The sequence below is a fragment of the Mesitornis unicolor genome, unplaced genomic scaffold (genome assembly GCF_000695765.1).
Source record: "Mesitornis unicolor isolate BGI_N332 unplaced genomic scaffold, ASM69576v1 scaffold8503, whole genome shotgun sequence".
NCBI lineage: Eukaryota > Metazoa > Chordata > Aves > Mesitornithiformes > Mesitornithidae > Mesitornis > Mesitornis unicolor.
In genome coordinates this window covers 26245-49428 of record NW_010172533.1, presented here as the reverse complement: position 1 = coordinate 49428, position 23184 = coordinate 26245, and the positions used below count along the sequence as shown (strand labels likewise).

General features: G+C 36.9%; 1 protein-coding gene across 1 annotated transcript in view; it reads right to left on the bottom strand.

Annotated features, from left to right (window-relative positions):
* Nucleotides 1–10920: 10920 nt before the first annotated feature.
* Nucleotides 10921–23184, bottom strand: part of LOC104537511 (A disintegrin and metalloproteinase with thrombospondin motifs 6) — a gene marked incomplete at its 5' end in the record, with an annotated part of 35214 nt that continues 22950 nt past the window's right edge. The window contains 4 exons of the mRNA XM_010180414.1: nucleotides 10921–11576; nucleotides 16901–17057; nucleotides 19351–19527; nucleotides 22458–22662. Coding sequence (XP_010178716.1) covers nucleotides 11467–11576; nucleotides 16901–17057; nucleotides 19351–19527; nucleotides 22458–22662 — 649 coding nt within the window. The remainder of the gene's footprint in view (nucleotides 11577–16900; nucleotides 17058–19350; nucleotides 19528–22457; nucleotides 22663–23184) is intronic.

Genomic DNA, 23184 nt, shown 5'->3' with positions numbered 1-23184 from the left:
CCCACTTCACCGTCTGACAGCTACTTCTATGAGTTTTAGAATAAGCCAGGGACTAATGCTTTCTCAAAACCCTCAGCAAAGAATTCACAGACAATTTCCAAAGTCTTTCAAACCCTTCTGTGTTTCCAATGCCTAGCTGGAGGATGAGAAACGATGAAGAAGTCAATTCCCCAGTACACCCGAATTAGCAGAGGAAGCAACTACAGTACCTCAAGGGGAAGAAATTCTAACTCTAATTCCATTGCACAAACATTTTGGAGTCTCTCATTTCCAAATATCTACTTGTGAATAATTTTGGCTGAATCCCTGGAGCAACCAGATACCATCATATCAGCATTGTCCTTCATCAAATACTTGCACATGAAAAACCAGTCAGACTATCCACCCAGAAAAATTAAAAAACACTCCTCCTTGTATGTTGACTTCAATGTTGTTATGTACTTATACGGAATTGTTAAACTAATCATATTTTTGCCAAACTGGCTATAACATAATCCACCTATGACTGATCAACACAAAAGAAAAATTAAACAAACATTTTCCTCTTGTTAAACCTTTTTTTTCTGTGGGTTTGAGCTTCTGAAGCCAGAAGGTCACTTGGATTATATATACAAAGTTGGTAATTGCATTCTTTAAATCTACAAAATGCCATGAAGCTCATGATTTTCCAAAATAGCTTTGCAAACAGTGACAATTACTACCCAGACATTTTCAAACACAGCAGGTTATTGGCTTACGCAGTGATGGAAATGCTAAAAAGAAGATAAATATTTTGAAATGCACTGTAAATCAAATTTGTGCACTGGACTAAAAATGGATTATCTGCCTCTAAACAGCAAAAGATGTTTTAGTTTGAGGGGCTTTTTCCATGCTTATTTACCAGAAATGTTTTAAGTTGCGTCTTTGTGGGTTTTTTTTTAAATTTTCTCAAGATTTTTAGCAGTTGCATTGTAATAAATATTCTACTATAATTAGTTATGCATCCTTTACTTATTACATTTACTGATGTCCAATTCACCGTTTCTCATTCTTTTAATAAAAAGTACATTTTTCAGAATAAAAATTGATTTGGAACAATGCTATATCTGTTTCATGCTGCTCTGCAAGTATTTACATTAGATGGGCAAATTTCTATGGTATAATTAACTGAGCCCTTGACTGAGAATGAGTCTGTGGGGATTATTAAATTTTACATAATTTATTCTGGTACTGTGATACCAAGACAAAGGCAGCTACCTTTTGCATCATTTCCAAAAGTAAGTATCTGGACAAGAAAAAAAAGACAGCCCAAACAGGAATTCATAAAATTGACTGTCCAAGCAGCTTTGGCTAGTATCAATAGAGACAACATCAGGAAGCCAAAGCCACTGGTTTATGTATGTGCACTCAAAGATACGAATTACCAGCTTTCTGACTTTGCGCTGGATTCTAATTCTCTTCAGAGCAAGACTGATGTAGTGTGAAGACATTAGAACATTACTCTCTGAGCAATCCTTCAGCAGACCACAAGTTTAGGTTTGCTGGGCATCTTCATGAAAGAAGTAATGCAAGACACGATGCTGCTAGATCGCTGTTGAAGGTTTACTAATTAGTATAGAGCTGCTATTGCAGCCTTATCTTTCCTAGCAGATCACAGATGTTAGAGACAAAGAGAATGTGGGCAGAATACCCCTGGGCTCTGGCAGTTTCCAGCTGGAAAATAATCCCTTGAAATGACCCAGGAGGAAGCAGCATTTCAATAAGTCAGGTCATTATTTTTATTAAATGGGGATCAAAGCTTAAAATTTTATAAAACAGCTGCCTTCACTAAGAAAGATAAGTATAACTCACACTTCCTAAAAAGTGTAGTGAGCATTCCATTATTAATCAGAATGGGGTATTTATACCACCAGCCCTTGTAATTCTGTAACATCTGAAAGTATTTGTGTTTTCTACTGAAAGACTAGTGCAATGACATAAATCCAGCTGTTGTGTTTTCTACCCTTCCTCTCACCCTTAAAAAAGTAATTTTCTAGCTTTCCTCCGTATATAGAGGGAGGGAAGTGTGAAACAAGTAAACCTTAAGAAATAGTAACTCAGAAGTTGGGTTTTGGTGTGGGGATGGGGTGTCCAAAGCCAGTTTCATGGGCTTTTTCAAACCCTGGCTCAAGATTTTTTAAGCAGTTGGGCTGCCTATGCATCTGTGCATCCTTTTCCAAATTTCCATAGACTAAGTCTATGTACAGGCCATTAAAAGCAAACTCTAAGATGAGCATGAACTTGATCAAAATTAAGATAGAAAAACTTATATTGTTGAATGACACACACACAGTATAAGGAAAACATAAGCAAAACCAAGCTGACATTTTTACATATAACTACAGCACTCCATTGCACAAATCTGGACACCCTATGCAAGGTGACTGCTTTTGTAATCAATTTGCTCAAGCCACAGAGGAATTATCAAAATTTCAGCCTAAAGTTTACCAAAACATGTTACTGCTCTCTCACCCTTTTATTTTTAAATGAGATTCAAGGTTTACTGTTTTGAAGGCTTTAGGTCTCAGACTGTTAACAAGCAAAATACCTCTTGGCAGCTATTCACTATGCTGATGACCAGCTGAGAGTCCGCACACGCTGTAAGTGTTTGTTCATCAGCTCAGCAGAATTATACAGGACTCAGCAAGCATCTGGCATTCAAGAATGCTGCTGTCTTTGTGGCATGCAGATTTATGAACATCATTTTTGCAACAACTACAATTCGTGATCGTTTGCAGTTCACTCATCTGCTAAATACAGCATAGCCAATTAAAACAGGCTATCCAAAGACGTATAGACTTCAGCACACTGCTGCAAGTCACTGCGAAAGTCACAGCGTCTTCCTTTCAGTAGTGTATGTAGCATTTCAGGAGTTCACTGAAGGGATTAAATTGACTAAGGGCCTCTCTGTCTGCAGTGCCTCCGTAGCCCAGGAGATGGAGGACTCTCAGTTCAGCAGAAGACTGAGCTTCTGCAAGGGAAGTCCCCTTGGTCTCTCTGAGCTCAAGGCTTTTCTACAAGTTTCTTACACACTCCATCTACCCAGAGGAGCCATCTCCTTTCCACTGTAGGGGGACCTATGGCCTTCACCAATTCATAACCCCTATCTCAGGATCGCCTCATTACCTTAGATCTCCTTAGCGCCTCATGCCCTCCTACTGCATCTCATGGCTCCGTGCTCCCTTCTCACTCCCTGGCCTCTCTGCACCTTTCCTAGCCCAGCACCACCCCTCTCTCACCGAGCAGCACTGCCAATGTGCAAGCCCAGGACACATGGCCCCACTGTGGCTCCCACAGCCCCACTGTCAGCCTTCAACCTCAGCCTGAAACCTCCCACTCACACAGGGGGACTTGTCCCTTCAGGGCTGTGCAGCTGCTCACTGCGGTGTCCCCTTCATTTTGCAGGGGAGGAGAAAGCTGCCATGAGCTGGAGGCCAGGCAGCAGTTGCTGCTCAGCCAGGCCACAGTTGCTGCTCAGCCAGCAAGGGCCATGGATGCAATTACTCAGGGCATTCCTCAAACCTGGGGCTTCCCAGTGTGAAGCCAACCCACATCCAGCCCTTGGCTTCCCCTCAGGTGCTAGGTGCTGGCATAGGAGACCCATCACACCTTGGAGCTCAGCAGCTCTTCACACCACACACAAGTGACCCCAGCCCTAGCCAGGCCCCATGACAGGCTAGACACAACAGCACCCTGTCCTGGCAGTGGTTCGGAGCTGCCACAGTCCACAGCTGAGCTTCAAGAAAGGGCCAAGGGACAACCTGTGCTGTAGGCAGGAAGGCTAAGAGGAGGGTGCTGGTTGAATTTGAAAGATGCCCTTGAAAGAGCATGCTTCTTCAGTGTAGCCTGTCCTCACCACGCATGCCAGGTGAAAGTCACCTCCCATGAAAAGCAATTTGATGCAGTGCTGCCCCAGGTGCCACAAGCAGAGGCACCTGCAATGGCTTAAGCCACATCCACCCATTTACTGAGCATCTGCCCACAGCCTGGTAGTGCCAAGGAGCAGTCAGCAAGTCTGTGTTGTCAGAGACATGTTTTGCTCAAAGTGGGCCACATGGCAGAGTTTTCCTTCTAGAGGAGAAATGGAGTGAGGGGACACATCCACAGTCATGAAACCAAGGCCCCAAGCCCATAGGTCTCAGCAGATTTTCTTTCATTAAAATCTGTGATCATCACAACTGCAAGAAGGAGCAAAAACAGCAAAGCAACTTCAGAAATTTGGTGGGGGGATACTTTACAGAAGGATGTTTGTCTTGGTGCCTGATAGATTTCTTTGGCTGATTAGGATAAGAAAGTTAAAAAAACAAATCCATGTTAACAGAATTCAGGCCATCCTCCCTTAGCTCTACAAACATTTTACCAATGATTGCAGTGAGCAACCAAAGCTGAGACAACTTCTTAATCTTTGCTGAAAATCCCGAGATGGAATGCTCTTCCCTTGTATTTTCCCTTTGCAGCTCATGCAAAATGCAACTTAAACTCTTTCCTCTTTTTATTTAAATAGGCTGTTTTGCACTCTATTTCCCAAAGACTCTGTGCAAGCTATAGTTAATTGATACGTATAATTATAGCCATCAAACCTTCCCTGCTCCCTAGAAACTCAGTTACCAGCTCTATTCTTGACAAAATGCTTGTTAAGAATAACACACCCAAAGTCAAACCTTATCTGCTAATTGACAGGGTGGCTTCAACAATGTAACTTTATCTTAAGTAAATAAACTTCTAAGGAAACTTTGAGGCAGAAAAGCCAAATGAGATGTTTGAGATTCTTTTTTGCAGCAGAAGGTCTTGTTTTGATAGTGGATTTCAATAGCAAGGGCTAAATGTGAAAGAGAATCTGAGACACCAAAAGAGAGGCTCAATCCCTGTTTATATTTGCTCCTAACTCAGTGTTTTTTCATAACAGGAAAAAGAAACTTGAGGGGAATTTAATTATTGGAGTAAAAAAAAAAAAGTGAAAAATTTTTTTTATCTGGTGTCTTCTCTGAAAAAAAGATTAATGCATTTCTAGCATTTGTTTCTTTAAATTCTTATTTAGATTTTATATTCAATTTTACACTTCAATAAATAATTCACAAAACCAACCTAAAATTAGCATTTTAACATACAACAGTGTTAAATTACTGATGTAAAAACACTTAATAATGTTCACATTAAAATATCAGCTCAAAGACAGCAGTACTGTACACCAAATATGAGCCTTCACAGATGTGTGAAAGCAGTAAGAAAGAGGAGAAGCAGTCACTGATGACAGAAGGTATGACAGAAGGAGGTGTTGTCCCAGTGTGTGGATTCTGAGGAATGAAAGAGAGTGTCTTTGAAATGAACCGCAATGTTTTCAAACACAAGTCATCATGCATGCCTAAGACCCTGACCCTGTCTCTGATCAGTATTTAAAGATGTTAGAAGGCAGAGACCCTATTAATTACACATTTCTGTAAAATCATTTGCTTTATAAAGCATAGCTGACTTGAGAACAAATGTGACAATAGTAACTTAAAAGGCACTCTCAAGTTATCTCCTGAAATTCCAGTTAACTCGAGGAGGGTCCGTGTCTTTCCACAAAGTTATAACTTGAAGGTGTTTCCACTTGTGGAGAACTGTTACTCAGTACCAATCTGCTTCCAAGAGGAGGGATATCTTGAATCCTGCACAGAAGACTGATCTTCACTGCAAAAGATAAATCATATTGCGAGGTGGGTTTTTCGAACAAGATGAACGATAATTTTATGTTATAAACATTGCAAGAGTGTGTACAGTTACAAAAACTTTGATGTCAAAGGAGTGCAGGGAGAAGAATAAACAAATACACTGATTTTGATGTGCTTAGCATTGAAGAAACTGAGTTTCTAAAGGCCATGGCTTATCCCTTATCAGACAGGCCAAATCTGATCGCTCTGGGTGGTCATAGCAACCAAAGCCTGGAGGCTTTGGCTGAGCCTTCACTTCAAGGTTCCAGAACACCTCCTTTTCTATCTCCAACTGTGATCTGACGAATTTATTCCAAACAGGACTACTAAAGAAGTGAGATTATTTATCTAGTGATCTTGCTAGACATTCTCTGAAAAGGCCTTCCACTTTATAGAAATGTCATCTTCCTACTCTTGATCCAGAAATACAGCTATATCCTTTCCAGGTCAGATTTCAGTAATTTTCTGACTGGCAGCTATACGACCTCTGAGCATAAGCTATGTGTCCTGTAGCCTGTCCAGCTCAATGAAACTGTCAGTCCTGTGCAGAAAGAAGAAAATAAATTATGTGATGTGCCAGTTTAAGGGACACAGTATCCTTACATGCACACTATACTGTATTCTGAGTGGCTTGGTTTCCTAAACTGGACATGAACTCTCCCTTCAGCTGAGCCAAATGTACTTGGGAAATTACCAAGTTGTTAGAACTGTGGTGAACCTTGTTCTGTGACTGACTGAGCCCTTATAAATCTGCTTGGGATTCCATCCTGACTACATGCAAATGCTCTTACACCATTCTGTCTAGGACAAAGATTGGAAGGACCACACAGAAGTAATGATCCATCCCTTCCACCTAATTGTTGTTTGTGGTGAAGAGAAGACAGCCAGATAGGGTGTCACTTCTTGCAGAATGACAGCTTCAGCTTAGTAATGGCCTTCTCTTAAGACTCTTAGATTGATGACTGACTGAATCCAGATGAGGCTCACAGGACTCATTCAAAGTCTATTGCAGTAAGCCTCCACAGAAGAGACCTGGATCTTAGTTGCTAGTAATAAAAATATAATTAAAAAGTCAGCAAAATAACCAAGGCCTGTTCAGCATTCTACAGAGGATATTTAAAAGTCCTTCTTGTAGATCAGGTAGCTTTAGAGAGAACAGGGAGTTAAGTGATGAAGGAACAGTTGTGCGGTATAGCGAGGGAGCTCAGCAAGTATCTCAATGGTAAAAATGGTGTCCATTTCCTCAGAAATAAACTGAAAAGGTGTAATAGAGAATTATAGTAACAGGATTGGCTCCAGAAGGAAGTTCAGGCACAGGAAGAGTGCATTTTAAGAAGACCGAAGGGAATTTTGTGTGCCAAGAATTCTATAGTCAGCATGGGTGATGTTAGGTTTAAGGTAGCAGGAGAAGGAAAGGAGAGGGAAACACAACAGCATCTGTTTCAGTGTACACAGCTTGTCATTATAATCCAAAACACGAACACTCCATTGGGGGGCATGAGGGGGGAAGAATAATAATCAAAACTGAACAATAGTGGAAAACCTATCAGGTAATAACTTGTAGTGTGGATGTATGGGAGGAAAGTCAACATAGTTTTGGACTAACAGAAAAAGACGTTATTAGACCCTGTTATTTACTAAGACTACTTCTTCTTTAACTTCTGATTTGTAGGACAATAAATCTTTGTGATATAGCAGAGTTGAAATAAACTTGTACCTTTAAAACAGGTAATTGTTTTTTGAATCCTCATTTGCAAATACAATAAAAAGAATAACCAAAATTAGTAAAAGCCATATCAAAATACTTAAGGTTCTCTGTACTTCCTTTAAGATCTTACTCATAATAGCAGAGTGATTATTTCCATTAAACCAGAAAATAGATTTTAACAGGTACCCTAGAGAAACAAGAAATATTTCATAGGACTTTGTTCAGAGATTTCAATACAGGATATTTTGACTGTACTAAGTAAGAAAAGTATCATCTCTCAGCAACCAAGTCTTCCAAAACTACTTTCTTTATATTTAAAAACACTATGGCTTCAGATAAACTTCAGATAAAACCGTAAAAGCTCAATGCAAGAAGGACATTTTATTGTTATTGTTATTATTGACTGGTTGTTAATGAAATCATTCCAAGAAGTACAGGATATTTTGCTGCCATTAATTTCACTCTTGATCTACATTATTGCTTAGGCTAAAATGTTATCTAGTAATGTACATGATCATGTTCTTAACTTTTCCTTTCCCTTATTGTTTTGCTTATATATGACAAACATTGCTGCTGCCAAGGACAGGATTCTGGCACAAAATATAGATGTTATTTGAAAGAAAACATCATATATATTATATATTTTGATGCATGTGACGAAGCAAACTCTAAGCATACAGAATTCTAGTAACTATAAGTCAGAGAACAGACAACCATATGATGGATATAATTCTTAAAAGCTGCAGTTTTATTTTACTAAATTATCTATGTTAAAAACAAATCTGTGCCTGGTGTAGAATTTCACTGCATCAAGTGTTACAATATTCTTGTTTTCATTACAAGCAGGAGAATGCATGTAGAACAAGTGTTAAGAAACATGACAATAAATTAGAATATAATTTACAAAAGCAAAAATAATAATAAAGTAACAGTGTACCACATTAATATTGAGTATAAAATAATAAGCAACTAATCACAATAATACAAAGGTAATTTCAGTCTGTATTATTAAGGATATCTATGTGACATTCACTCCATTACAAAGTTCCTAACAAAATGGACTATTTCTGGGTGTATACACCTTGAGGGGTTAATCTCTAGATTTTTCTTTCTGTTTTGATCTTCTTCAGCTGATAGTATTGCTCAGTGGAAGTACTGGCATCAGATTGATTTCTGCATTTTGTATTCTACTATCTGATTCTAGGCCTGCCATATTTATAGCCTATACAAATAGTCCTATTGTCACTATTTAGGAATATAACACTATTTAGCTTAGATTATATAGATGGCTACAGTGTAGCAGCAGCAATGAACTGTGCTCTGGAAACCAATTATTTTTCTTTGAATTAGGTTTCATTTTTCAGTCTTAGTCTGAAGCATTGCTTAGTTTGTAAATCCACATACATTCTATGTTTTGTTCCCTTTAACAATACAATTACACATTGCTCTAGGGAGTTCTTTAAATTTCAACCTCAGTGCTGTTATGATGCAGAGTAAACATCGGACTCCCTAGTGTTCTAGCACCAGTAAGAGAGCAAAATGTGTCTTTGGAAACAGTCCTTACAATTTTAAGGTCCTAAGTGAGGTAAAAACAAAAGGTTTCTTTTGAACACATAGAACACTCTTTTCTTGTTAGCTGAAAAGACACATTAACTGATAAACAAAATCATCCCCTTGAGAAAATCGGACCCTGATAAAAAGAGGCCTCTTGCTTAGGGAATGCAATAGCAACCCCTTTCCCTTTTATTGTAATTTTGACCTTGCCAGGGCATGCTAGCACCAAGGTGTTTTGTCAAAAGGATATAGAAAGTCAATTCACTTAACAGAGAAGGGCTACATGCTGCCCTTAATCCCTATGTGCAACTCCCAAAAATTGGTTTTTTTTTAATCTACTGGTGTCAGTTTTAACAGAAGTTGTTTACATGGTGATAAGAGCAGCAGAAAAGCACATGTGAATACACACAAGCCAGCTGAAAATTAATTCCACTGGTCATAGGCATACAGAAGTGGAAATACTGCAAGAGGTAGCAGACGACAGGAATTTGATGATCATTAATATGTGGGTCACATGAAACCACACAGAGAGATTGTCAATATGTTGGGAGGACTTCATAGTATGAGTCCTGTTAACAATAACTCTTCCATATTAATAGTAATAGCAAGCAACACATTTGGCTTGTTATTGGTAAAATACACTGGTACACTTCAATTTCATGACATTTTGAAATTATTTTTCACTGAAAAGAGTACTTTTTTAAAAAAAGTGCTATTTAAGTCAGAATTCTCGACACATTACTGTTCATGTAATTTTAATTGCACTACAACAAAGGAGGCATAGTTGGACACAAAAGCACATTCATCAAGTACCTGCTGCAAAATGCAAGTGTTCAAGTACGATATATTAATATAAACAAGTACCTACTTTCCTTTTCTCCTTGTTGAGTCTGTTATTGAAAAGTGAAGAGGAGCACATTTTAACTTTTTATGGTAGATTCTTGAATGTGACTTGCCTAAGTAGTTTGGTTTCACATTTTAAAAATGCCAAGTATTTGGTTAATATTAAAAATATGGTAATATGAAATAAGTGGAGTAAGGCAGCAGAATAGTTAAGCCACGTAGCTACTAATCCAGAGGCATGAATTTGTTCCAGTCTCATGCTGAAAGCTGCTCCTAGCTTTAAATATGGTCCAGCTTTAAATATGTACCTGGCCATTTAGGTGATGGTGGTCAGACTTCATTCTAGCCACCCTTTTTCCAGTGTGCCTTAATTCCGATAGTCAAACAGGCTTCCTGGCTCAAGCACACTTTTGACTTCTCATTTAAACATAACCTAGATACCTCCACAAATTGTTGACTCTTTGGTTGCAATTGTTGCCCACTTGAATGTGGTCTCCTGAACTGCACATTTACATATTCTTTCTCATAAAGAAATGTCCTTCTGCTACAGTACAAAAGAAGGAAACATCTGGAATTCATTTTAACTTTCAGCTTTGTGAAGAATTGTTGCTATTACACAGTAGGCTTATCTTTTGCACTGGAATTCCTTAGTTTCGGAGAATCAAAAGTAACATGTAAGCCAGATCTAGATGCCCACAAAGATGTATCTACTTTGTGGCTGATGTTGTAAACAAAAGTGAGCTGGAGTCAAAGTGTAAGTTCTAAGCAACCTGTATGGTAGTAGTGAAGAAGCTAGCAATACAGTCTTCACCACTGTTGGAGTCTGCCTCCTCCATGATATTGCAATTATGTTCCCTTTCAGTGGAAATCTCAGCTTCACTTGTACAATAGTAAGATGACTATAAACCTGCAACAATGATTTCATTTCATTTCATAGCACACTTGTATTTCATGCACCACTGCAACAACTGTTGCACATCTTTAAACCAAGTCCTTCATGGTTGTTCTATTTAGTATAGCTTTACATACGGCTCACAGCAGTGTTCAGGAAATATGGACTACTCCAATGGGAACTAGGTGGAATGAAGGAAAAACACTCTTTAAAAAAAAATTTCTGCTCCTTAAATAACATTTCCAACCTCATTTTATAATTTAAATTGTGGTGCTGTGTTGTGAGATAAAATAGTCAACATTTTTAAGCTATGACTTAACATTTTTTGATTCTTCTTTACTTCCATAGTAGACCAAGTCATAACAGCTACATTTTAAACAGTTTTAAATACAAATGGATTCAGTGTCATTGCTAAGTCCATAATAAAAATTATTTTAATGGTCCAAGGAGGTAAACAGACTATTGGATTTAGTCAAAAGAACACAAATGTTCCACAGTAAGCTATTCTATATGTGTTGCGTGGATCTTTCCAATTTGGCATGCCCTCCTTATACTGTGTCCAGCACTTTGGATTAATAAATCCCACTTCACAGAAGTTAAAATAATATTGAAATCCTGTCAGCTGGGGCTGACCAGTGGTTACGTTTTCCACAGGGTAATGCATTTGCAAGGACGTCAATCTCATTCCGCTGTGTGGCTGTCTTCAATGGACACTCTTCCACAATGATAACAACAAGGCACATTCTTGTGCTTTCTTTGGGTCAGTGTCCTTGGCACGTCTTGCAGCACATCTGTCTGAAGTATGCTCGACTGCAGAACTTGAACTTCAGCACCAGTGGGCAATATGCCACTTTGTTCACATCTTTGCACTCTAATAATTAAAATCAATGAAGAGAAAAAAAATCACAAAGCACAAAAATTAAAAGCACAAAGAATATTTGACATTTAACATGCTGTTCTTCTATCCATCCACCTTGTTCTCTTTTCTTTCCAGTTCAGCCTAGTGCACACAATACATTTTAAAAAGCCATCAAAAAGTTTGCAGGGCTTCATTTAGAAGTGTGATGACTTTGTCTCAGAAGAATAATAATTTATTGGGGTAAATTATCACTTTAGACAGCTAGGAAATGTGAGTCATTTTTCTTACAGTACTTTTATAGCATCTTTCTCAAGAGTTACTTCATCCATCCATAACAGATTATCCAAAAATCTAACATGATTCGCACTATTTGGTACCATGCCTCTGCATTTGTAAGAATCCTTGAAATAGAAAGTGCATTGCAGCTAATAGGGATGGAGAAATTGTGAAGTCTTATGAATAAAGGCACCGACAGTTTGAGTTCAGTGACTGGACTGAATGGTGGGTCATACTTTAGGCTTGGTTCCACACATTCACAATTTCTTTTATGCAGGAGGAAAATCCATTTTTATGCCAGTAATAGACATGCCTCCCTAGAATTGTTCAAGGCCAGGTTGGACAGGGCTTTGAGAAACCTGATCTGGTGGGAGGTGTCCCTGCCCATGGCAGGGAGTTGGACTGGATGATCTTTAAGGTCCCCTCCAACCTAAACCATTCTGTGATTTGGTGATTTTTCATAGTTCTGTTTTCCCTGTATGCTGGGCTTACTGCCTCAACATCCCTTGCCATTGCAGCAGGTAACTCCCTCAGGAAAGGAGAACAAGAGCTCAACCATGCAGAGGAAGGATTCCTTCTTTTCTGTCCCTCACAGGTACTATCTGAAGTGACTTGTGGGGGTACATTACAGGAGCACTGCTGGAGTATGCTGTGGTTTTCCTCTAGCTCAGTTTCCTTTCTGTAGAAACAAGGTAGGAACAGGGAATGAAATAGGTTGGTCCATGCTGAGTTCTTATTCTGATAAAGCTGGAAATAGCACTGTATCTGAGACCTCAGGAGTACAATCAAGTTCTACAGGTCAGATGTTGCTCCTGCAGATCTCCTTTGCAATGAAGTGAATACTGCAATAGATGCCTGATAGGTGACTTTTAGTGAAAAGCATTTGCACAATTCCTGCCAGACTGATACTGAAATAGGACTTTAGCAAGGACTCTTGCTTCATGTGTATGAAGATGAAAGAGATATATATGGAGAAAAAGAAAACCCCACAAGTTTTAATTACAAAAATTAAGTGATAGGAAGAATAAAATTACATTAATTTCTCAGAAAATAATTTGTCTCAAAAACTCGTTTAAGGCTGCATTAGATATGGGCTTCCTCCTATAATCTTTCTCAAATTACAACAGCTATAAAGAAAAGGTGAATTAAAAGGAGATGAACTAGTAGTACTTTGAGCATTATCATATTTTATATTGATTTAGTATCTAGAAGTGAAGACTGGTGGCCAGGATGCTGCTGCTCCAAGGGCTGAGAACAACAGTCCTTGACTCTGTGAACTCTGTAAGCCAAATACGAGACAACAGACACACCAAACAGGCAAGAAAGAAAAAAGTAATAGTGAAACAAACACTGTCAGCATATACAATCATTCAGCTATTCGTATTTGTCTTCCTTCCACATTCAGTTTCTTAGTTCATGACTTTTGCTCTGCAACAGGTAGTTATGGACAGTGCGTACTTGCTGCAAGTATAACGTAGTAGCAAGTTAAGCGCAGATGAGAATTTTTAGTATTTGAACCTAGGAAAGCCTTGGTGAGGCTGAACTTCAGACTCTGCTGAATGGTATTTCTGATAATGGTAATATGTGTGCTTTTAGCTATACAAGTAGAGGTCATGAAATGACTGAGATTAATTTCATTAACACAGATAGCTTTCATTGTAATTTTTTTTACTCCACCTACCCAATGTTTTATGTATTAGTTTTCTAATTGTTTAATTCTCAATTTGGAAACAGATCTGGATGCTAGGAGAAAAGACACTGGGGGCAGCTGGTTGAAACAGACATATTTCTCTATCAGCAATTGCACATGGTCATTGTGTTTCACTGAGTTTCAAAAACTCTTCCCAAAAGAGGTCAAATATCTTCCAGAAATATTTCAGGTCCTTGTGTTTGTTGAGACTGGGAATATAGGAGAGACAGATGGTGAATTATAATATTCTGGAAGTTGCCCACAGCTTCTGTTTTTAAAATCAGTTTTGAAATAGATATGGTAGCTTATGAAGTAGCTCATTCTTCATAGGACGGTGGTTGAATGGAAGAGGTTTAGCAGAGCCTTTCTTTCCTAAGTAACTACTGTTAGCAACTTTCAGTAAACTGCAAGTATTAAACTCTCCTTTCCTGAACTTTGTGGCTAGATCAGACAATATTATGATATTAAGTATGTTACAGTAATAGAATCACAGAATGTCACTGTGCCTTCGGCTAAAGAGACTCCAAAGACATACCACACAAAATACAAGGAAAATTTCTGAAATTACATAAAAATAGACAAAATAGCTTTTCAGGTAAAGTCTCAGGTGGCCTTTAGCAGTCTAGATTCCACAGATATATACAAACTTAAAGAATAAAATAGTAATTCTGAACATATTTCAAATCACGTGGTACATGCTGTCTGTAGTTCACTTTCAGCAAAAAGTGTCATGTTAGCCTCATCAGTGGCAGCCTGTCAAAACCCCATCTGCAACATTTGAAATCACTTACGTAAAATGTGATAAGACATATAACAACTTTCCTTTACTATTTCTGTATCTTCAAAATTTTGACTATTATTTTATGTAAACAACCTCTACTTTCCCCAAGAAAGTGCTTCCAAACTTTACCAACATCATTATACTGCAGAGTGGCTCAAGCTTCCTCAAAAACATGTATGCTCTTATCTTGGCTTACAAAATTAAATTGGCAAATGAGGAGAATCGGGAGATTTGCTGGGATTTGAAATGGGAAGGGAATCCCCTCAGGTAGTCTGACCCTGCTGCAAACCAATGAATGACCTGTTGCTGAAGTTGCTTTTGCCCCACACTGTAATCCAAAGCACAAACACATTCACAAGGAAATACCAGAACTCAAATATTTCTTTCTTAGAAAGTATTATCTTTCCAAAAATTGTTGTGTTTTTTAGGATGTCAGTTCTTGGCTTTCTGTTATCTTCAAAATGCTGAAAAACATACACCTCTCTGTTTAAAAACTAACACTTTACTAACACAGAGAGGTCAGCTTCTCCTGTGTCAAAGATTATTTTTAAGGCAGAAATTGTGCAATACATGTACAGGATTCTGCAAATCCAGAGTTTGTGCTTCTTATATTCAGTATTTAACAGGAGCTCTGAAATGCACATAAATTTGAATACATATTTAAGAAATACTTGCAGAAGTACTGAAAAAATACCTTGAAGACAAATTTTCTGGTCTAATTTTGGGATAGTGGTGTAGGTCTCTGAAAAATACTATTACCAACAGTTTTACTTTTCATAGTTATTCTGCATAGTTCCACTGTAAAGAATTTCATGGCCACGCAATGTATACAGATCACACAGAGAAAATGCCTGATTGCATTCATCTATAGGACATTATTATTATTATTATTATAGTATTAAAGAACAAATAACATAATGACTATAAATAACATGACCTTGTCATCTTGAAATTAAGAGGATACTGAGATTAAATCATGCGTACTTAGAAGTAATTTATTACCTTCCTTGCTTTGGAAAAAGTCAACACCTGTGTTTGGAAATAAAATATCATTTAACCTTTCAGGTTTAAAGAGCAGAAAGTTTCCTAGATTGATAATTACTGCATAAAGAGTACTTGAGAGTACTTAACATAAAAATGGGAATTAAAATAATCAAGGAAAATTCTATACTGAAGAGGTTTTTCAAATGAGAACATGAGATGATAAGCCTCTAACACTAAAACCGAATTATCAGTGTATTTCTGGGAAGATTTCAGTATGCTGTCCTTTCATCACACACATCTCCATTTGACAGGAACCTGAATGGATACAGTAGGTATTGAATGAACACCAAATGAGGGTAGACTGTAGCATAAATTTGCCTTTTAAAAAAATGTAAAGCAGAGTATTTGTTCCATATAAATAGGATAATTACCTCCAATGTAGTTGGAGAATCCATGTAAAAGATACTCAATTTTATACTGCTGATAGATTAGTTATGCTAAAAGGCCAGGTTGGACAGGGCTTTGGGCAACTTGGTCTGTTGGGAGGTATCCCTGACCATAGCAGGGGGGTTGGATTGGATGAGCTTTAAGGTTCCTTTCAACCCAAACCATTCTGTGATTCTATGATAAAAAGAGCAGTATTAGTGACTTTCAGGTCAGGTACTCAAAATTTAGGGAATATCTGTTTTAAGATAATTGCTACAGCTGTGCAATCTTTCTTGATTTTTGGACATTGTGCATTTGGTAATTTTTTATTTCTTTTCCCCTTCCACACAAAATGAAAAGTACTCATCTGGTGAGCAGCTATCCTAAATTTTGACAATCAATGAGGAAACTTTTTTTACTGCCTAGCACTCCAATTCTACTTTGAAAGCACAATTTCCTAATAGTTCATTGGACAATTCCTAATTTTTCATTGGACAATTTATGAGTTCAAATCTACAGCCTTTTATACACATTAATAAGCTTATTTTGACATTATTATCTAATCTATCCTCTAGCAAAAGTATGTTATGATGAAGCTATGTAATACTATGATTAAATTATACTGTATCATGTAGAAAATACTGTAATTATTTCAAACAGGCACCATAAATCCAAGAAATTAGAAGTTAATTAGAAGAAGCTGACAAATATGTCAGAGTATAAGAACAGGCTTGTAGCACTGTGTAGCATTAAATCTGTGGTCCTAGTCTTTCAAGGGACACGTAATTAACTATTTTTGCCATTACGCTGTTATGTTAACCACTGTTAGAGCAGGTAGGTTAGTGGATGAGAAGGATACCATGCTACCCCTGCTATTATGAACATTTTCATTCCATTGAATCAATAAAGAAACTGGAAAATTAATGACACAAACAAATAGCATTTTCTCTGTAACTTATGCCACATATTTTGAGGGTGTTTTTTTAAACAAAGAACCTGTATTAAGGTTTTTATTGACTTCACCATTGAACTACAACTAATTAGAAAATAATAGTAAAAAATTCATTTACAGTCCGAGAGATGATGTCACTTAGACTTTTACTAATACATTAATGCAGTAATACTGACCATGTCACGTTACTCTTTCCAGAATAAGTTATATTAAGATGGCAAACTTACCTTCCGTGTTTGAAATAGGAGTACTGTCACATTTACTTTCACACTGCTGCATTGATGGAGGTCTAAGCGTTTCTGGACATTCACTGGATGCTTGTCCAGTGTATGAGAGGCATTGTACCGTTCTCATCTGTTGCCCAAGACCACACTGTGCAGAACACTAAAAAAAAAGAAAGATAAAAAAAGTAAAACAACTTGGATTCAATTTTTAAATATAAAACAAGATAACAGGAAAGCAATTAGGAACAGTACACATCCACAAATTTTAAAGACAGGCAACTAAAGAGATTTCAGGTATAAGAACATAATTTACACTATTTCATATATCATGTCTGAGTTTAAGTGCATGCTTTCAAGAGAGAAATAATCACTTTAGAATAAAGAAGAAATAAGGCAAACAAGAATTCAAATTTGTTACAGGACTTTTTTAAGAAAAAAAACCCTAAAATTTCTATAATAGACATTGGCTTTTGGTAAAATTTCAATTTAAGATAAATGCACACCTGAAGAAAATAAAAACAAAAGCCAATTAGACTTAGCCACAAATTATAGTCCCCTAGTTAGTTAAGGTAATGTGTTATATTTTCATTAGTGGCAAATTACTCAGGAAACTTAGAAGTTATCCATTAAATATCCATTTTTTATTTCTAAAACAGGACACTGGTCATAATTGAGATGCAAAAACATAAAGAAAGAAGGAAATTCAGTATATCATATTTAGAAACACTGCATAATGGCAGCACCATTCAGCCTGTCCTGTAACAATTTAGTTCCCTGTCTTGTAATTCAGTGTATACTGGGTTGGCCAAAAAGTAATTGCATTATTTTTTTTCCTGAGCAAATGAAAGGTGAATTTTTAATGGAAAACAAAAACTGTATTAAACAATATAGTGTCAATTTTGTTAAATTACCTTTTGCCATCTTTCAGGCAACTTCATGATTCCACACTAACAAATGCTCCTAACTTTTTCAGCAAAAAACAGTTCCAAGAACAATTTGATATCCTCACTAGCTGTGAAGGTTTTACCATTCAAGGCATTTTGTAAAGAACAAAACAAATGGCAGTCTGACGGTGCTGGGTCTGGTGAGTCTGGTGGATGTGGTAACACATCCCATCCAAGCTGCAACTATTTTTGACAAGTGACCAAACTTTTTATGGAGAGTTATCATGGAGAAACACAATACCTTTGTGATTCACCAATTCTGGGTGCTTCTGTTTGATGGCATCATTCAATTTACCCAGTTGACGACAGTACATGTCCAAATTATTAGTCTGGTTCATTGAAAGCAATGCAAAATACACAATACCTGTGAAATCACCACCACACTGACAGCATCACCTTCTTTTGGTGAATATCTGCTTTCGAAGTGCTTTGAGCTTGTTCATCACGCTTGCTCTATGGTATTTTTTGTTCATTGTTGTTGTAGACGACCCATTTTTCACCCTCTGTTATCATACATTTCAAAAATGGATAATTTTCTTCACGTTTCAAGAGGGAATCACAGATGTCAGCAAGCTTAGTGAGATTAACTTCTTCAAGCTCATGTGGTACAGAAATACTGAGCTTCCTAACACAGCCAAATTGTTTTAAATGGTTTTCAATGCTCAATTTTGATATGTTAACATTATCAGCAATCTCTTGTGTTGTTAAACGCTGACTGGATTCAATCAATGCCTTTATTTTGTTGTTACCAACTTTGATTGGCCTTCCTGAGTGTGGTGCATCTTTAACATCACAATCTCCAGACAGAAATTTAGCAAACCAATTCTGACGCTGCCATAGTTTTAAGGCATCTTCACCATATACATCACATAACTTTTGATGAGCTTGCACTGCATTTTTTCCTTTCTGGAAGTAATACAGCAAAGTATGACAAAAATGTTCCTTTTGATTTTCCATTTTGAAATCAATACCAAATAAATGTTAGCAAAATCATGCACTTTCTTTTTCTAAGACAAGTTTGAACTGTCAGCTGTCAAGTTACATAATGAATTTGCAGTTAAAAATTAATTTAGTTATATTTCAAGACATGTATGTCCATTTATTAAAAAACCCCCACAATTACTTTTGGCCAGCCCAATATTTTACGTGAAACTATACAAATCTGAAAGTTTTTTTGGCAGATATCTCTTACTAAAATAGGAATTGGCTTCGTATTTCCATCATGTTTCTCAAGGAAGCTAAATGTGTTTTAAAAATACTAAACCATGCAACATTACTTTATCCCAAAATCCCATTTCAAAAAAACTGTAATAAGGACTATTTATTTTTATTTAAAAAATACATAAACTTTTCCAGTAGAAACTAGATTGCTGTCAGTCTGAGGCAAACAAGGGAGAAGCTTTTTTCTTCAGTCATGGGAACCAATACCTCCATTTCCAGCAACATCTTATCCTTAGAACGTGCTGATGTGCAGGAGCCTAACAGCAATAAATATATTAACTATCTTACCTGTCCCCAGTCTCCAGTAACCCAGCGAGGAGGAGGACATCGGCCTAAACTACAGCGGATGCGGACTGGCGGCTTGCTTTCCTCTTGGCATTGTACAGCTGGAAAAGTTTTTAAAAGATCGCTGCTTTTGCACAGAACAATTCGGTGTTTGAACCCTGGGCCACACTTTGGTGTGCACTGAAAAAATATTGATATTAATAATCTCAATAAAAAGTCAATAAAAATTTCAGAAATGTTATTATGGAAAAGAGGATAATATATTTATAGTCTTATAATTAAACTATAATTACAATTTTCCCAAGATGATAATTTAAAAATATTTAGAAACACAAACAAGCAGACTTATGACTGCTTTATTAAGTTCAAGTTTTTGTAAGTTTTAATGTCATAGAAGTAGATTTCCTTTGCTATTTACATTTAGGCTGTGGTGTTACTATTTACTTTTATATGTAAGAGTCTTTAGATTAGGTTTAAGAAAAGCACTTTGCTGCAAATTAGAAAGGTCTGACACATGTAACACTATCGTGGAACAAAGTTGAGTGTGCATTTCAGAAATTAAAAGTAGAACTTTCTATTCTTAACATGACCTTAGTACAGTCTTTCTCCTTACAGACTGCTCTCCACTTACAGATTGCTGAGCTACAATGAACGCACACTTCCTCAATAAATGTATGGGGAAAAAATGCTTTACTGGTCTCCATAGCAGCCAGACTCTTCAGATAGAAATACGGTACCCTCTCCTATAATGCATGCTTTTCTCTCCTTTCCAATTTAAATCTTAATTCTATTTTTTAACTCTATTTTTAATATTTTGCTTTTCCTCCTTTTATCAATCCTCTGCTCATTCTAACAGCAAGCAGATAATAAAACAGTAATTTGAAAAGAGGCAGGTTGATGACCTCTACTTTTCCTCCTTTTTCTTCATACTGGTTCCCCACTTCTTTCTTTTTGCTACTGTCATTTACATTAGCACAACTGCAGAACGGGTAAGTGTGAAGTGCTAACAAACTTAAAACTCAATAACTTCCCCAAATAGTTTCTTTAACATCTGACCAGGAGATTTTGTAAGCATAGTTTTAGAATTCCCTATTGGCATGTTAACCTTTATCCCATAAGCATATCTGCTGTATTTGGAACAGAACCGGTTTCTGATAGCATAAACCTTACATACAGATTATGCTAAACATGTCAAGAATGGAACTGCCTTTCATATGAAAGCATCTGTAGAGACAAAACATTATCTGGGAATAATACTATGTGGAACAGAAGTGATACTCAAGAGTTCACACACCAAAGGCCTTCCACATATCCAAAACAGGTCAGTACATAATTGGGGAAAAAAGAAAAACCTCTAACGTTAATTTTCAAAAAGAAGACTTGAGTGATCCAAACTTTACTGTTGCATGCCTGATTCTGAAGCATCATTGCCTAACTTGAATTTTAAAACAGTTCCACAGCACTATGTATCGATAGGTATCGGTATGTAAGGTATGTAAGGTACTACACCACATATGGTGTGGTACACACTAAGGTGTGTATATAAAAACCTCCAAACAAGACCTTAAAGAAAATCTCTCATTGGGATTCACCTAAACTAGTCAGTGCAGAATGCACACATTTATTCTAAATCTCACATTAAACTGGGCTGCAAAGAGATGGGTCCTCCATTTGGAGTTTATAATCCAGAACTGCAAAATGGGTATATAATAACTTTTCTTAAAATTCAACCTTTCCTATCCTATTGTATCCTTTCCTATTAAAGTACTGCAGTAGTTCAGTGTTCAGAATTTGATGCAGAGTAGCCAGGTTCAATCACCCTGAAGAGGGCTTAACCCCAAGTCCTGTGTACCCTAAGTACCTGCCTACTAGAAAACTAGGGTAAGGAAGGAATAGAAGAAAGATCTCCATCTCTCTGTCTAAACTGCAGAAACATAATATTAATGCGAAATAGAGACCAAAAAAAAGGACCATGAATATGTGAGGTCTTCAGCATCATGATCATTACTGCTCAGTTCTGGTTCAAATTCCATGGAATGTTATGTGTATTTTCTCCCACAAATATTTCCTGCAAAATGTATGACTTCTAAGGAGAAACTACAAGCAAGCGCCCCTTCCTAGCTGAGTGCTTAAAAATCACTTTTGCTCTGTGACTAAGCATTCTGTCAAAAACAAACGGAAAAGAGACAAGCTTGAAAGGATCTTGTCAAAAACATCAAAACCCAACATGCCTGTGCATTTTCATAATCTCTAGAATGTGTTAGCAAATAAGCAAGAGTTTGAGGATCAAAACTTGAGTTTAGGTGCATCCCTTTTCTAGTCCTTGAAGATTCATTCTTTTTGTCTGAACTGTCATCTGAGAAAAATCTTCTTTCAGCTACTGCTTCAAGAAGAAAACAACATCCCTTAAAAAACCACTTCTTTGGAGCCATAGTCAAAATTCCACTAAATTAACTACACCCTGTTAACTGAAATGTAAGTGAAGTAAGAAAATAGGTTGCCTACAATAATACTGAATCACTAAAAATAAAAAGCATCAGTAGACTTTAACAAAAATGTGTATGTCCAAAACAAACAGAAGACAAAATACCCAGTCAAACAAAAACAGGAAAAAGTGTCTTCCATTACTACACGGTTCTGGAATTTTTGACTCACACAGTGGAAGTCATGACTAATGGTAACATGAATGCAAAGTAAATGTGCTTGTCTGATAAGACTCTTTTCAAAAAATCAGAAAATAGGATACAATGAATCATGGGTATATCAATGGTAGATCATTCCTATTTATTCTAATAGTCTTCTTTCATTTTTCTAGACAAAGGAAGTGGAACAGTTTTAACCTAGCTGGGCTTCAGTAAAGTATTTGACTATTTCATGCATTTTACTATTTTTCTACTATGATTAATAAAGTCAGGTCATAATTGTTTGACAAAAAACCAGAACTGACAACACAGAAGAAAAAAGAACTGTTTCAATACTACATCTGTAAGGTTTTGAATTCTTACTAAACTTTCACTTATGTAGCAACACTAGAAAATGTACTAATGTTCAGTGGTCAGAGCTCCTGCCTCCACTATTAACAATGATATAACAAAACAAAATTTCCTTACTTCTGACCAGTCCAAGGCGACCCATTGTGGGGGACAGGACTGATTGTTACAGGGCTCTTTTTCAACAGGTTGGTGTGTTAAACAGTTGGTATTGTCCAGTGTCTCCTCCTCAGAAGGTCCAATCTTTCTGATACAGAGAACAGTTCGTGAACGTGTTCCTCCATCACAGGTCTTACTGCATTCTGACCAATCCCCTATAAACCACCTGCAAGAAAAAGTTAGGATACTCAGTTAATGCACTTCAGAAACAGTGGATAATTGCACAAACCTGGAATCCAAATAGTTTAAATTACTAAACTCAAATCATTGTTAACAATACACATATTGACAGAGAAATAAAGTAGAAACTTAAGAGTCTTTTTATTGAGCATTTTAATTCATGCCTCACTGCAATCATACCTTCCAATAATAATACTACTCTGTATTTTTCTAGAGCAGCAAATTCCAGCCTAGGCTGTAGTAGATAGAAAGGAGTGTTGAGCCTGACAAACTGCAGCTATTTAGGTAGATTTGTACTGGACCTGCCTGAAATTACTTCTCTGAAAGCAGTTTGCAACTAGAAATGCTTGAGAATCACTGCTGAAGGTTACATCACAAGCTAAAAGGAAAGATGGTTGTCTCTCTGTATCATTACAGTAACATAACCTGATCTCAAAATTGAGACAGTTAATTCTCATCTGATTACAAAACATAGAATCAGAGAATACAAATTTCTAAATTTTTTTAT